The sequence below is a fragment of the Rattus rattus genome, chromosome 3 (genome assembly GCF_011064425.1).
Source record: "Rattus rattus isolate New Zealand chromosome 3, Rrattus_CSIRO_v1, whole genome shotgun sequence".
NCBI lineage: Eukaryota > Metazoa > Chordata > Mammalia > Rodentia > Muridae > Rattus > Rattus rattus.
Genome location: NC_046156.1, coordinates 134,440,644 through 134,457,823, shown reverse-complemented (window position 1 = coordinate 134,457,823; position 17,180 = coordinate 134,440,644). Strand labels below are relative to the sequence as shown.

Below are 17,180 nucleotides of genomic sequence, written 5' to 3'. Positions count from 1 at the left end.
GTAATTCTGTTTCTTTTCCTAGAAATCCATAATATATGTACATTTGGTGGTGGTTTTATATTTTTATAAATTTTAATGTTCTTTCTGATAAAAGCAATAGTTTTACATATAGTACAGACATTGTTCTATACTATTGTAATATAGAATTCTATACATATTACAATATGTATATTGTATGTGTATGCATATGTAATAGTACATATGCATAGTATTTATGTAATATACACATGTGTTTGTAATGTATATTACATATTGAACAGATGTGTATTCCATTAATATATTTTGTGGGCAGTTGACAATCATGTAAGTTGTGGTAAATACTAAGTTAAGAAAAATACATCCTCTTTAGAAAAGGCAAGATTCATATTGAGTAGAACTTCGATTGCTGTTTTTTCCCACTTAACCTCCGTTTATTGAAGAATTTGATAGGTAAGAGGATATACTTTCATAGCTAAGCATGGAGAGACAGTCTGAATCACAAATCCCCACTTGTCTTCTAACTATCTTAGATACCCACTCACCTTTCTTTGTGGAAAACTTGGGAGAAAGAGATGGTGCTGAGTGAATTTTGACTATGTGGCGAGAAGGTACATTCTGACCATGGAGTCAATGAAGGAAAACTAGCATTCACACAACAAAGTGGGCTTTTGTGGAGTTGCATGGGAATCTGCCTTCCAGATATGACACTATTCCCTTGAGAAGAAACATCTGCAGTCCAGATAATCATACATGTTTAACTGATATTGTAGTTTGTCTAAAGATGAGAATACATTTTCTTGTTCGGGAAGCTGAAGAAACTGATCAAAATTCCTGTAGACAAGCCTCATTCACACAGTAGCAAAGATACAACACAGGAATTACAGGCATGGTTCCTTACAAAGAAGTATACTTTCCTTTTCTGCTGTAGGAAAGCTCAGTTGCATAGTGCTCACCTAAGTGGCATTAAATATGTTCTGTATAAATGAAACAATGTACCATCAAAAAGTACATTAAAAATACAATTACCTGCTTGGAACTAATAGTTACTAATATTACTGTAGCATATATGGTAAGGAAGAGGTAAGTTTTTTTTTTCAAAAAAGAGGATTTCTTTGGAGAAAGAAACAAGATGGGGATGAAAAGGAAATTTTCAGAAAACAATATGGCAGTTGTACAGTTCAAAGAAAGTAGGTAAATATAGACGAAGAAGAGCTGAGGTCTTTGAGGGCCACGGCTGGGGAATGTGCGCAGGGAAGGCTTAGAGGCAAGTGGGGGTTTTAAATTTTCCTAAAATGATGAAATCATACAACACACATAGAACAAAGAGACCGTAAGTGGGTGTAACCAAAGGTCCTCCACTGTAAGTCATCCTGAAACTCCATCCCCATTCCTGGAGTCAGAATGAGTAGACGACACCGTGACAAGGAGGGGAGGCAAGGGGAGGGTGTCAAGCCTGAATTCTTCTTAGGTCACTGAAAAAGTGTATACATACACATGTGATCTTTATCCATTGTCCCACACCCAGTCACTGACTATATAAAGTCTGCATTAAAATTTAAGATGTACAAACTTCATTTATTATAATAAATTTGATTTTGTTCAGTTGCCAAAATGTGGATTTCTTGGAATTTCAGACTGGTGAAGTCAAGAGAAAATGTTTTCTGTTTAATGAATGAGTCATTTGTGCTTATAGGGTAATCTTGGTACCATTTCCTGGGAGGAACAAACCATTTGTTTGCCTATTATTTTGTATACTCATAAATTCAGTAGGAACTAGATGTCTGCAACATGTCAGGTACTAATCCACCAGGGACATGGGGTAGAGGATGACTAATGATTGTAGCCTATAAGAGACCCTGTCAAGCAATCTGTGCTCTATACTGTCAGCAAGAAGGGACTAGAGATCTTAGTTGGTATGGCATACAGTTAGGATACAAAGGATAGGCAGCCATTTTGGAATGGGAACAGGAAAGATGACATAAAGGTGTTTTTTGAGGTGATCTTAGACAACAGGTGGGTATAAACTGAACAATCGTCAGGGATGTTTATCCATGCAAATCCACATGGAGAGTCAAGCTGTATGGCAGGAACAGGGTTGTGCTAGTGCTGCGGAAGTTGGCAGCAGGCGTGCTGCATACGCTCAGGAGAACAAGGGTTGCATACAGTTCACACCAGCAGGATCAGAGGCAGAATGGCCAAGAGGAGAGCCAATGAAGGGTCCACACCAGAGATAGGAACAGGATCTGCAAAGCCCTCTGACTCAGATAGAGAAGAGAGGGAAGATATAGGGATCTTTTGGAGAGATTGTGCAAGACCAGATTACTAACAGGCACTTACATGTGGCAGGGAAGGCAGCTCTTCTGTGGGGTGAGAATTTACTTTCATTGAACAAGTGAGCACGGTGAGCTCACTTGACCAGCAAACATCCTATCCAGTGCTGGTCTGGTTCTTTTGTTTGTAGCACTCAAAATAGCCTAAGAAAAAGAACATTCCAAACTGTGTTACTCAGAATCTCGTCTAGGTCTCCTTTTTACAAATATTTATGAGAAAAAGTTATTTCAAAAAATTTTAAGAGACAATTAACATGGGGGTAAGGATAGGAGTGAGCATGTGGCATGCAGGGTATCATTAGTCCTCTGAGGTATGTAGTTACAACTTTGTGTCTGGGGCCATCTTGCCCTCCCAACCCACATGCCAGTGACTCAGACTTCACTTGGCCTCTGTTTATCCTAGACCCTGTTCATCATCATTGGCCTCTTGACCGGCTGCTATTTTTGCTGCTGCCTTTGCTGCTGCTGCAACTGTTGTTGTGGACATTGTCGGCCCAAGACATCGACACCAGAAGAGGAGTTCTATGTGTCACCAGAGGACCTTGAGGAGCAGATCAGAACTGATATGGAGAAAGGTAGGGTGAGATGAGGGTAAAGGTACTGGGCATCATTACCTCTGGCTAGGTACCAGGTCTTACCAAAGTAAAATGATAACCACACAGAGCCAGCCTCTCCTCCAGACTACCAGCTTTGGTGGGCAGTTTGGGAGAAGGCAAAGGGCACTTACCTTGACTAAACATAAAGTCGAGATTTAACATTAATAGAGAGAAATTATGAAATTCCCATGATAATGTCAAACATCATTATGACAGAGTTTGCTTTCTCTTTATAAGAGAAATGGGCTCTGGCTTCAGGGAAGTTAAGAGTGCCGAGGGACAGAGAGCCAAGGTAGAAGTTTCTCCCAGAAGATACACTCCAGTCTAGAGATCTCCATTGAATTACAAGGGGCTGACAGTCAACCATGGCTTTTCTTCCTTTGTATTATTGTGTGATGATTGGGAGTAGAGCAGGGAGTGGAGCCTTCCTCTGTAGCTTCTTGGCCCACATGCACACTTAAAGACAGCCGTAAAGCAGCATGGAGGACAAATTGTTCATCCAGCCACCTCTGCCTGTCCATCTGGGTGCACACATTCTGTGTTACATTGCTTCATTCTTCAAGCTTATTCTACCCAGAAAGAAAAAAGAAAAAATGTAAAAACAAAATTCTCAGAGTTCAAAATACCAGAGATAGTTTATGGTCTTTAGACAATGTCTTTGTTTAAACAAACCGGGATCACACCTGCCATTATCCTGGTATTAGAAACAATTCTCACTGTCCTTTTCTCCTGTGGAGTACATTATTACCTTGGGTTTCAGACTTTATCACTAATCCCACTCCCAAGTCCCCATCAAACAGCTAAAAGACTATGGGAACCAGGACGGTGGTGTTCTCTCGTTCTCTGGTCATACTCAAACAGCACCAGGAACTATGTAAAGGCTTCTGTATGCCTTTTATTTCTATCAGATGTGAACCTAATAATATCTCGTGTGAATGAACCATTCAGATTCCAGCAAAAGGGTGTGTTTAATCATGTGACTAGTACTGAATTCCAGATTCTCAGAATTGGGAGATCAGAGAAGGCAGATGTTTTACTTTGTTTTGTTTTATGCTTTTTCCCCCCTTTCTACAAACTGTAATGTCTTGCTATGGGCATGGTTACCTAGCAACTAGAAGTATTTCTGGACATACCTTGTTACTGATATTGGAACCAAACTGCAGGATAATGGTGAAATTATTGTACCTTGAAAGTATTGTGCATTTCCTTTGCATTATTTTGTATAGAAAGTAATAAATATTGAATATTTTAATGAAGGCATACAGAAGGAACAGGCAAATAATATCACTAACACACGAGTCAAGCAGCACTAATTATAAGGAAAGGCCTTCTCATTAGGCAAAGGTGGATGTCTGCACCATAACTTGCTCACGAGTAACCATTCCTGGGCACAGTCTCATAAGATTTGTGAAGGAGGTGCTTAAGAATAAAGAAGAAAACGGCACACTTCATTCTGTGACTACCACTCATATTTCTCTGTGTGTAACTTACCTGAAAAAACAGAACACTGGCCTTAAGTAAGACAGAAATGTCAGTTCAGATAAGGGGAGAGATGGAGAGATGGAACCCAGGTCTCCTAGGTCCTGCATCCACACTTAACGTGAAGAGCCTCGATGCCCTTCTTCCTTTAAGTTGGATAAAAGTTGCACCAGGTCATTACAGTAGACTTTGGTGGAAGATCTCTTTTCTGGAACAGAAACTTAGACTAAGTGCCAGATTCTCCCCAGAGCTACTCCCTGCCGGGTGATTGGTGATGGGTCTGTGCTCCTCTGGCTGTTCTGACGTCCAGAACTACCAACTCCACTGCAGAGGTCAGATCGGTAATCTTATACCACTGTTAAAGAATCTGTAACACAAAGAAACAGCTTTTGCTTATTTATAAACATTTTAAAGATTTTATGCTAAGGTGACCCAGGTTTTATGATTCTTGAAATTTATGCAATCTGGGCTGGCCTCTTTACAAGAACAACACACAGTTCTGAACACCAGTATTTGCTTCAAATAAAAATAATCAGGTTGGGGATTTAGCTCAGTGGTAGAGCGCTTGCCTAGGAAGCGCAAGGCCCTAGGTTCGATCCCCAGCTCCGAAAAAAAAAAAAAAAGAACCAAAAATAATCATAGCAAATTAATGAGCTTAAAAGTGGACAAATATGTCATAGGTATATCACAAAACTTGGGGGTGGGAGTGAATCAATCATTTGACCACCTAGTTTGTCTGGGGTGTTGTCCTTTGGTTGCATATTCCTTGGTTGCATATCCATGTAACATAAATTTACTATATCATTTTCTGTAGAAAATATAAAACTCTTCCTTGCCTCTACTGTATTCAACAAAAACTTTTATTATTAATAGTAGTATTATTAGTATTAGTATTAATTAGAATAGTTTCTTCTAACTTTACAGCTCATGTTGACAGTATTGTATGTGACTAGAGATTATTGTCAAATTTGGGAAACCTATGTAATTTATTTAATACATGTAAGGTGTAAGATTTGGCAGAATTTTCCACAGGCAACTATTTTACTCTGTACATTTCAGGCCATGTTGATGTCACAACACCTGATCCTCCTGGGCTTAGAGCCAGATGTGTCACAGTCTTTGACATGGATTTTAATGTCCTCCCAACACATGGGCTGACATAGTGAGCTGTAGGAGTATTTTTTTTTTGTAGGAGTATTCTTTAATCCATTCCTATACCTGTATGGTAGCTATCCACCAACTTGCTGCAAACCAAAAAATTAAGTCCCATTGAACTTAAATAAAACTTATCTTCAATGGCGTTTCTCTTTAACCAAATCTCTTAATAAAATTTTTTGGATCCATTGTCAGAAAGAGATATCATGAAAAAGGTCAATGTGGAAAGAGACAGTGCTTTTTCTGGTTCTGATAAAAATGACTTTTGTTTCAGGTCTATGCAAATGAACTCTTAAAAGGTTCTGTATTGGTAAGGGTCTCTATGACCTAAGTCTCATTAACAGTGCACTGGAACCACCATTGCTCACATACTATCTGATTGCGAGACTCTATGCTTCATTTGTGGTCAGTTGCAATAGTTAGGCTGACATTTATATTCCACTAATTCAGAGACACATGTAACTTACTGACAATTGTAATGCAAATAAGACTGGTAAGGAGGAAAGAACAGACTCTGGGGACTGCGCTTTCAGTTTGTGGTCTGAATGAGGGTGGTACTGAATAAATTTCCTAGGAAGGGGAAAGAAGGGAGAGCTAATTGAGGTATAATAGAACAGTGTGTAGATTAATATGGGAACTGGCGGTTTATAGTAACTATTCATTTAAGTACATATATTTCTGATTATCTTGTGCATGAAAATTTGACCTATAAATGAAAATTATAGCTGGAAATTTATTCTTTTGTTCATAAATAGTAATTTTAATGAAAGGCAGCATTTCTTTCTCCTGTTACTTCTTTATTCAGAAATGATGAAATATGAAATATAATAAATCTAATATGAGGATATTTTCCATCCAGAATAAAAGCTAACAACTGGTGAACTTTTCCCTCTTATATCTTACTATACCAACCAAAGAGACAACAGAAGTTAACAAGAGTTGGGACTTTATTTCCCCATTCCCCATGGTTGGCTCAGTCATGGTCTTATAAATACACTGTAGCTTCTAGAACTCATATAGGTCTGTCATGTCCGGAAAATATTGTTTCCCTACAAATTCCACTACTTCTGACTGTTAGAATCTTTTGAACCTCTTTTCAATAATCCGTGGGCCTTGGGGAGGTTGGATCATACTCTAGAACAGTGGTTCCCAAGCTTTTCAATGTTGTAACTCTTTACAATTCATGTTGGGTCACCCAACAATAAAATTTTTCATGCTGCTGCTTCCTAACTCTAATTTTGCTACTGTTATAAATCATAAAATAAATATCTGTGTTTTCTGATGGTCTTAGGCAACCCTTGTGAAAGGGTTGTTCAGTTCCAAGTAGGTAAAGACCAACAGGTTGAGACTCACTGCTCCAGAAGGTGTGCTTATATCCATATCCACGTAAGCGTCTCACATGCCCTCCATGGGTTGAGAGAAAGAGAGGCACACATGAAGTCAGGAGGGAAAGGCGGGTTGGGGAGAGATTGGAGGGAAGGGAATGCTGGATCTGATTAAAACACATTATATGCATGTATGAAATGTTCAAACAGTTAAAAGCAGCTGCAGAAAAGGAAAAGAATAGGAGTTAACTAGAAAAGTATACTTCCCATTGAATTCAGTAATCAACCATTTCAAATTTCAATTTAAAAACAAATTATAAAATGCTATATTCCTTAATTTATAAAAATCTACATTTGAAACATCAAATTCTTTTTACTGATTGACTCATCTTTTAAACAACAAGTTTGCTGACTTTGACTAGTGTAGAGGGGGGTTCTGATGCTTTGCCCCGGAATCCATGTTTACTGACACTGAAGGTCATTGCCCCCAATTATATTTTTGCTCTATGAATAAAGATGCCATTAGCAAATGGCTGAGCATGGGGCAGAACACTGAGAGTTGTGTGGGTGGGACACACAGAGAGAATCAGAAGGCTGGGGAAGAGAAGAAGGGACCACAGTAGTGGAGGAGAAAAGCCAACCAACAATGTGAGTTTCTGGGTAAGTGGCCTCTGGCTAAGTCCCTGACTGGACCTGGAGTAGCACGGGAAGAATTGGGAGGGCCCAGTCAATGAGTAGTCAAAGCATTTCAAGATTAACTGGTGTGTGTGTGTGTGTGTGTGTGTGTGTGTGTGTGTGTGTGTGTGTGTGTTAATAGCGGATGTGAGAAAGCTTGGCAGGTGTGCGCATGCTACTTGCCAGGAATTCAAATTGGTGTAGACAAAACTGCACGCTACAAACTAGCAGCATCACAAGTCTGATTTCTTTGTGAAGCTTTGTCTTTGCCCATGTTTACTGTGCATGTACTTCAATTTCTCCTGCTGTTTGCTGCTGTTGCATTGATACAGTCTCCGGAGTTGTAAACATGATACAAGTCTCTGTTCACATGTGGTGGTACTGGGTAGGATTTGCTAGCAGAAGGGAGAGAGTTTCTTGGGTTATTTTTATTTCTTTAAACAATGTTGACATGCTTAAATAAATTGCTCAACTATCATGGTTAAAAACTGAAGGGCAGACAGTTCAAACAGTTGCTACCTTCAGTCTTTGCTGCCAGCTACAGAACTCACAAATGGGCTCTCCTGTCTTTCTCAATAGTACCCTCACAGTTTGAAATGGGGAGGATTGTATAATCTCTCGGAAATCAGTCAACATTAAAGAGTTATCCTTGAGACGGTTTGGCACTTTTGTGAATTTTAGCCTTTGAAACAATAAAACTACACCAGTGAAACACTATGAAACATTATTTTCTCTATCCTCCCATGTTCCCATTACAAACTCCACTGTGTGGAATTTTGAATAAAAGCAAAAACTGCAGCGAGTCATTTCTGAACACTCTGGGAAAGCAGATCAAAAGACTAGTGCTATATTCAGTTTGGTTTTCCTTCTCTTCTATGCCGAAGCCAATAGAATAAATCCAAACAAAGCCGTTGAGGTAAACACTAACAATCTCTTGTGGATTAATGGCTTCCTTTTTATGGAAAGAGGTGGAGCAGAGTATTTAAAGAGAGAGAAGGTTTTATAGTGTTGACCTTGGATCGAAAATATGATTCAGAGCACAGAAAAATGTTGATTGCTTAGTTGTTATTGCCAGTCACCTGGACAGAATTCCAATAGACTCACAACCATATGGCTCTGTCTTCCGCCAAGACCTAGAGACATGTATTATACTTGCTGCTCAATGCACATCTGCCACCCAGGAAAAGGGGACCAAGAGAGATGGGAATCCATCCTCCCTCTTTTTGCACCCTACAAGGAGGAACCAATGTCTAAGAACATTGGAAGGAAAATATCACTAAGACCTGTGATGCTTCAGACAAAGACATCATGGAGCATCAAGATACCAGGCCAGGGTAGTGGGACAGATGAACAGCCCAGAACAATTCCTAACAAGGTGGCTCAAAGTGCACCTTAATGTTTAGCTGCCGAGATTCAATAAGAAGTGTGTGTGTGTGTGTGTGTGTGTGTGTGTGTGTGTGTGTGTTTGTGGACTGAGATTATCTTTCTATATCTAATATTTAAAGTACTAAGTACAGAAACACACAGAGAGCTAGGCAATTGGCAGGGACAGTAAATCTATCAAAGGAGAAACAAAGACCCTGGGGACATGAACAGGGGGTATTGACATGGTCTCAGGCTTTTACAGCTTCCAGCAAAGCCATATTTTATTCAGAAACATAGAAGAGCAAGAGGTAGAAACAGGACATATTTGAAGGGATGAAAATTGATACAAGAAATACTTGGTACAATCTCTCTGTCAGTCCTGCAGATAAGATAGCGAATGGTGCTCCACATGCCAGGCAAGGCAGTTGGAGTCATACTATGTATGGACCTCTACAAAACAATTTTACCACTGACTTAGTGAAGCAGCTTCATGAAGGCAGAATTTGCAAAGAGCCTGGAACCAAGATGTATATACAAGGAAGGGCTCGACCCATCAGAATGAAATATGATCAGCAGGGGTGATGGAGTGCCCTGACATTCTTCCTGAGAAGCACCAGAGTGCCAGGAACTGCTCTGAGTGAGTGAAAGGAGCCAAGAGAGAACCCCAGGGACTTGGAGGGAAACACAAGTATACTTTGTAGAGTGGTAAATGTGGGGATGTGGTGCTAAGTAAAAAAAGTTAGGTATAAAAAAACAAGTGTGCTGTGATTCCAGTCAGGTAATACAATTCAGGACAATTGAATTCAAGAAGGAGAAAACAGGTTGGTGGTCGCCAGGACATAGGGGAACGGGTGAGCAATGAACATTCCACTGGCTCCTGTTTTAATACAGGGAGATATTTGTTAACTAAATAAGAGACAAAAGCACAGCTTTTTTTCTTTTTTGAATCACTATTGTTCTGCTGTAGTCAGGGATGGTGATTCCCCCAAAGTTCTCTTATTGCTGAGAATAGTTTTCAATATCCTGGGATTTTTGTTATTCTAGATGAATTTGAGAATTACTCTATCTCTGTGAAGAACTGAGTCAGAATTTTGATGGGGATTGCATTGAATCTGTAGATTGCTTTTGCTAAGATGGCCATTTTTACTATGTTAATCCTGCCAATCCATGAGCATGGGAGCTCCTTCCATCTTCTGAGGTCTTCTTTGATTTCTTTCTTCAGAGACTTGAAGTTCTTGTCATACAGATCTTTTACTTGCTTGGTTAGAGTCACCCAACATATTTTATATCATCTGTAACTGTTGTGAAGGATGTCACTCCCTAATTTCTCTCTCATCCTTTGAGTAGAGGAAGGTTACTGATTTGAGTTAATTTTATACCCAGCCAGTTTGCTGAAGTTATCAGCTGTAGAAGTTCTCTGGTAGAATTTTGGGGTTAACTTATGTATACTATCATATCATCCACAAATAGTGATAACTTCAATTTTTCCTTTCCAATTTTTATTCCCATGATCTCCTTTTGTTGTCAAATTGCTCTACCTAGAACTTCAAGTACTAAGTTGAATAGATAGGAAGAGAATGGGCAGCCTTGTATTGTCCCTGATTTTAGTACGATTGCTTCTATTTTCTCTTTATATAATTTGATGTTGGCCATTGGTTTGGTGTATATTGCTTTTATTATGTTTAGGTATGTGCCATGAATTTCTGATCTCTTCAATACTTTAATATCAAGGGATGTTGGATTTTGTCAAAGGCTTTTTCAGCATTTAATGAAATGAACATGTGACTTTTTCTTTGAGCTTGTTTATATAGTGGATTATGTTGATAGATTTTCATATATTGAACCATCCCTGCATCCCTGCGATGAAGCCTACTTGATTGTGGTGAATAATATTTTTGATGTGTTCTGGGATTCTGTTTGCAAGAAATTTATTGAGTACTTTTACGTCAATATTCATAAACAAAATTGGTCTGAGGTTCACTTTCTCTGTAGGTTCTTTGTGTGATTTAAATATCAGAGTAACTGTGGCTTCATAGAATGAACTAGGTAGCATTACCTAGTTTATATTTTGTGGAATAGTTTGAGGAGTATTAGTATTAGCTCTTCTTTGAAGGTCTGGTAGAATTCTGTACTAAATCCATCTAGCCCTGGGCTACTTTTGGGAAGTTGGAAGGTTTTTAATGACTGCTTATATTTTCTTAGGGGTTATGTGACTGTTTATGTAGTTTACCTAATCTTGGTTTAATGTTGGTTCATAGTATCAGTCTAGAAAATCATTGATTTCATCTAGATTTTTCAGTTTTGTTGAATATATGCTTTTATAATAAAATCTGATGAGTGTTTTTAATTCCTTAGTTTCTGTTGTTATGTCTCCCTTTTCCTTTCTGGTTTTGTTAATTTGGATACTGTATCTGTGTCTTTTAGTTAACTTGGCTCAGGGATTATCTATCTTGTTGATTTTCTCAAAGAACCAGCTCTTAGTTTTGTAAATTCTTTTATTGCTCCCTTTGTTTCTAATTGGTTTATTTCAACCTTGAGTTTGACTTTATTTCCTGCTGTGTACTCCTCTTAGATATGTTTGCTTTTTTTCTCTAAAGATTTCAGGTGTGCTTTTAAATTGATGGTATAGGATCTCTCCCTTTTCTTTAAGAATGCACTTAGTGCTAAGAGTTTTCCTTTTAACAATGTTTTCATTGTGTCTCATTACTTTTAGTATGTTGTGCCTTCATTTTCTTTGAATTCTAGAAAGTCTTTAATTTCTTTATTTCCTCCCTGACCAAGTTATCATTGAGTAGAGACTGGTTCAGTTTCCATAAGTATGTGAGCTTTCTGTTTCGGTTGTTATTGAAGTCCAACCTTAGTCCTGGTGATCTGATAGACTGTATTGGAATATTTCAATTTTATATCTGTTAAGGCCTTTTTTGTGCCTTATTATATGGTCAATATTGGAGAAAGTTTAATGGTGTTGAGAAGAAGGTATATTCTTTTGTTTTGGGGTGAAATGGTCTGTAATATCTGTTAAATCCATTTGGTTCATAACTTCTGTTAGTTGTTCACTGTGTCTCTGTTTAGTTTTTGTTTCAATGACCTGTCCATTGGTGAGAGTCGGGTGTTGAAGTCTCCCACTATTATTGTGTGAGGGTCAATGTATGTTTTGCACTTTAGTAATGTGTTTTACAAATGTGGGTGCCTTTGCGTTTGTGGCATAGATTTTCATAATCGAGACTTCATCCTGCTGGATTTGTCCTTTGATGAGTATCAAGTATACCTCCTCATCTTTGTTGATTACTTTTGGTTCAGAGTCTATTTTATTGGGTATTAGAATGACTACTCCAGCTTGTTTCTTAGGACCATTTGCTTGGGAAACTTTTTCCAGCCCTTTTCTCTAAGGTAGTGCCTGTCTTTTTTTCTGAGGTTTGTTTCCTGTACGCAGCAGAATGATGGATCCTGTTTATGTATCCAGTCTTTTAGCTTGTGTCTTTTTAATGGGGGAATTGAGTCCATTGATGTTGAGAGATATTAAAAACCAATGATTGTTGCTTCCTGTTATTTTTGTTGTTAGAGTGGTATTATATGTGTGTGTGTGTGTGTGTTTCTCTCCTTTTCGGTCTGTTATGAGATGATTAACTTTTTGTGTTTTCTTGGGTGTAGTTGCCCTCCTTCTGTTGGAGTTGTTCTTCTAATATCCTCTGTAGGATTGGATTGGTAAAAGATAATATTTAACTCAGTTTTGTCATGGAATATCTTGTTTTCTCCATCTATGGTGGTTGAGAGTTTTGTGGGTATTCTGGGCTGGTATTGGTGCTTTTTTAAGGTCTGGATGATATATGTCCAGGATCTTCTGGCTTTTAGAGTCTCTGTTGAGAAGTCTGGTGTAATTCTGATAGGTCTGCCTTAATGTGTTACCTGGCCTTTTCCCTTACAGTTTTTAATATTTTTCTTTGCTCTGTGCATTTAGTATTTGGATTATTGTGTGCTGAGAGAATTTCTTTTTCCAGTCCATTCTATTTGATGTTCTGTAGGCTTCTTATATATTCATGGCCATCTCTTTCTTTAGATTAGGGAAGTTTTCTTCTATGATTTTGTTGAAGATATTTTCTGGCTCTTTGAACTGAGAATCTTCACTGTCTTCTCTTCCTAGTATTCTTAGGTTTGGTCTTTTCATTGTGTCATAAACTTTCTGAATGTTTTGGGTTAGGAACTTTTTACACTTTGCATTTTCTTTGAGCAATATGTCAATACCTTCTATGGCATCTTCTTTTCCTAAGATTCTCTCTTTCATCTTTTGTGTTCTGTTGATGATACTTACATTTGTAGCCCCTGTTTTTTCTTTTTCTTTTTTTTTCTTTCCATCTTTATTAACTTGGGTATTTCTTATTTACATTTTGATTGTTACTCCCTTTCCCGATTTCCAGGCCAACATCCCCTTAACTAATATAGAAGGGGAGAACCTCCCCTTCTATATGGGTTTTCCCCTCCCCATCCTCACCCCGTTACTGCCCTCCCCCCAACAATCATGTTCACTGGGGGTTCAGTCTTGGCAGGACCAAGGCCTTCCCCTTCCACTGGTGCCCTTACTAGGCTATTCATTGCTACCTATGAGGTTGGAGCCCAGGTTCAGTCCAGGTATAGTCTTTGGGTAGTGGCTTAGTCCCTGGAAGCTCTGGTTGGTTGGCATTGTTGTTCATATGGGGTCTCGAGCCCCTTCAAGCTCTTTCAGTCCTTTCTCTGATTCTTTCAACGGGGGTCCCGTTCTCAGTTCAGTGGTTTGCTGCTGGCATTAACCTATGTATCTGCTGTATTCTGCGTGTGTCTCTCAGGAGAGATCTACATCTGGTTCCTGTCAGCCTGCAATTCTTTGCTTCATCCATCTTATCTAGTTTGGTGGCTGTATATGTATGGGCCACATGTGGGGCAGGCTCTGAATGGGTGTTCCTTTAGCCTGTGTTCTATACTTTGCCTCCCTATTTCCTGCCAAGGGTATTCTTGTTCCCCTTTTAAAGAAGGAGTAAAGCATTTGCATTTTGGTCATCTTTCTTGAGTTTCATGTGTTCTGTGCACCTAGGGTAATTCGAGCATTTGGGTAGCCCCTGTTTTCTTTCCTAGTTTTTCCATTTCCAGGGTTGCCTCCCATGTGATTTCCATTTTTAGGTCAATGACTGTTTTGTTTAATTCCTTCACCTGTTTGACTATTTTTCTGTATTACTTTAAAGGATTCATTTGTTTCTTCTTTAAAGGGTTCTATCTGTTTGCCTGTGTTTTCCTGTATTTCTTTAAGGGAGTTAAATTATGCCAAATTTCATTGGCTTCTGTTGCTACCATTCTTAAACTTGCTTTTGCCATCTGGTTATCTCTGGTGTTAACTGCCCTGGGTGTCTCAGATATTGCTGAGTGCTCTGGGATAGAGCATGCCTCCTGGGAGGCAGACAGTGCAAACCTCTTAGGAAGCAGGCAGGCTGTGGGGTCCAGGAGCAGGCACACCACTCTGTCACAAGTGCAGGAGGGAGTGCAGACTGGAAAAGCAGTCACATTTCTATTTTCAATCGGTCTCGCTGCTTCACATTTGGATCATCCTAAAATTCAATGTCTAAGCCACAGATTCTAGTTTGTCTGGATTTCACTTTGTGGATTTTATTCATTTATCCTCATCATTATAATATTCTGAAAAAGCATCTCATAATTTAGTATTCATTCTACTCTGCTAGACTCCAATTTGTGATTACAAACAGCTGATAGGAATCTTCTTGTACTTATATATCTTGGTGCATAAGTGCTAAGAGGTGTTTTTATTTATACACAGGAATAGAATCCCATAGACACAGAGTATTCACATCTACCGTGTATTAAGTAGCACCAAGCAGTTCTAAAAAACTGAGGGGTTAATTTATATTCCCACTAAGTAAGTACAGAAACTCACATTCTTGCCAATGCTTGAAAATATGCGTCAGTCTAGTGTGGGGGATATGGCATAGTGCCACAGCTCTACTTTTTATCTCTTTATTTACGGGTAAGGTTGAACACTTATGTGAAAGTGTGGTATGTATACATGTGTGTATTGGTTCACTACATGCCTATGTACACGTGTGTGGATACCAAAAGCTGACCTAGGCAAATGGCTCCCGAGTAACACCACTTAAGTTTGTCTTCTGTCCTCCACATACACTAGCCCACACAATCATGTGTACCCACACAAACAAATACCTGCACATAAATGCACAGCACCACCAAAGATAGAAGCAAGCAAACGAAGAAAGAAATATTAGTTTGCAAAGGAATCAGTTGGTTCTTGGACCTTGGGGATCTGAATATTACTTTCCTTCTTTTTAAAATATATCTTCCTGCAAAGTATATAATTAGACACAGGCTGTTTTATCACTCTGTTCTGCATACTTTTTAATCTCTTTTCATATTTTCTTTCTGTGTCTGTGTTACATTCTGAATAATTTTTTCAAATAGGTCTTCTACTTCATGAATTCCCTTTTTAGCTTTTTAAAACTCTTTAGTTTTTTAAATGTAATTTCAGATACTTTGATCACTGGGATTTTTATTAATTTTATTAATTTAAAAATCTGATAATTTTAAATATGTAATTATTTTATACTCTGGTGTTTGATAAATGCAAAAATGGAAGTCCCTCTGAATCATTTTATATTTTGTTGTTACTCTAGGGCTTTCACTCAGTGTAGATTGTTTCTTGTCTCTCTTTCTGTGAGTGTGTGCATGTGCATGTGCATGTGTGTTTCTTGCAATTTTTTTAGGGGCTCCTTGGTGCTAAGTTGAATGCAAAGTCATTAATTTCTGCTAGGTTCCTGAGAGTATACCTTGCACTGAACAACTGTATGGTGAATGATTTTCTTGGTATCTCACAGAAGACATGGGTACTGAAAAGTCATGAGCTGACAATTTGTGAGCTTATTGGTTTGTCTTCAAACATTTTTAAGGAAGGTTCTTCAGCTCAGCAGCAGATAGGGAGTGTGGCTACCTTGGACACTTGTTATGTGTTAAACTTCCCTTTTAAGTTCTCCACCAAAGCAAGCCTTGGGCTTTAACTTCTGCTCCAACAAGAGCCATATATGCAGACTCATCCTCCATTATAAATGATATTTTTCATACATGTAGTTTTTATGGAAAATGGAACTCCAGAAAAGAGCACTGTTCAATGTTCTAATCCTGTAATTCTCAGAATTTGAAAGATTCAGCCAATGTCTCATAAGCGTGCTTGTTATTTCACTAAAACACTCATTGTTTGCTCCATTATTAAAGGAACTTGGTAAAAACAGGTTTTATTATTGTTTCTCTGTGTTTTCTCCCCAGATATGGACTTTCCAGTTGTTCTCCAGCCTACAAATACAAATGAGAAAACACAGCTAATCAGAGAAGGATCTCGAAGTTACTGCACAGACTCTTGAGGATGGGCTCATGGAGGGTCCACAGCTCCTCTTTTTGGTTCAGCCGTGTCTCTGGGTTGTCATGAGGGAGGTGCAAACATGAAATGCTGTGAACATATTCACATTTGTATTTTATTTTTAGGTTAAGGGGAAGATGATTGCTACATAATTTTCTCAGACTTTCTCTTTGAGTAGAATCCTAATGAAAAGCATTCAGTTTATGAATAAAGGCCTGAAGAGTTGTTTTATGCTGATTTCATGAGGTAAGATGGTGGCAGTGGACAGTCATTATGAGTCTGATCTTAAGATGAGCCAGATGTTATTCCTCATAGTCTAAAGTTGTACTATTTTAGAAGAGAAGACGCTTTTTCTCTCTTGACACAATTGTCATTCTTGCCACAAATGTCATAAGCAAAACTTTCAGAGCAGTTGAGAAGGAATTAGCGTTTGTGGAGCTCTTTGTGGATTTTTAAAATATGATATATAGTATAGAAATATGATCTATACTAGTAAAAAAACATGATTTTTACTGAAAAGTGATGAGTAAAGACAGGAGTGGCTAGGTTTAGTGCATGCTGTTAGATCGGCTTTAAAAATGACAAAAAATACTTAACCTTAGTTAAATCTTAGAACTGAGCCAGAGAGTCAGCATGAACCTGACCTAGCTAGCCCCAAACAGTACACTGACCATTTTCTTTATAAAATTATCTTTATATAATCTGCCTGGATAAGTCAGTTAGGGAAGAGAAACACAGGAAGTAAGGGATGCATGTCTAACAGCTGTAAAGTAACACTGTAAAGTACAGCACCCATTTTGATAGCATTCATTATGGAACAGCTCTGCATGCTCGGCCTCTTGAGCCCCCAATCACCTCTGTATCTGCTTGT

The 17,180-nt window shown here is 38.5% G+C and overlaps 1 protein-coding gene across 1 annotated transcript in view; it reads left to right on the top strand.

Moving 5' to 3' along the window:
• Positions 1 to 16,535, top strand: part of Dnajc5b (DnaJ heat shock protein family (Hsp40) member C5 beta) — an 80,702-nt gene extending 64,167 nt beyond the window's left edge. The window contains exons 4-5 of the mRNA XM_032896805.1: positions 2,713 to 2,884; positions 16,219 to 16,535. Of these exons, the coding sequence (XP_032752696.1) occupies positions 2,713 to 2,884; positions 16,219 to 16,313 (267 nt within the window). The 3' untranslated portion in view covers positions 16,314 to 16,535. The remainder of the gene's footprint in view (positions 1 to 2,712; positions 2,885 to 16,218) is intronic.
• Positions 16,536 to 17,180: the final 645 nt, after the last annotated feature.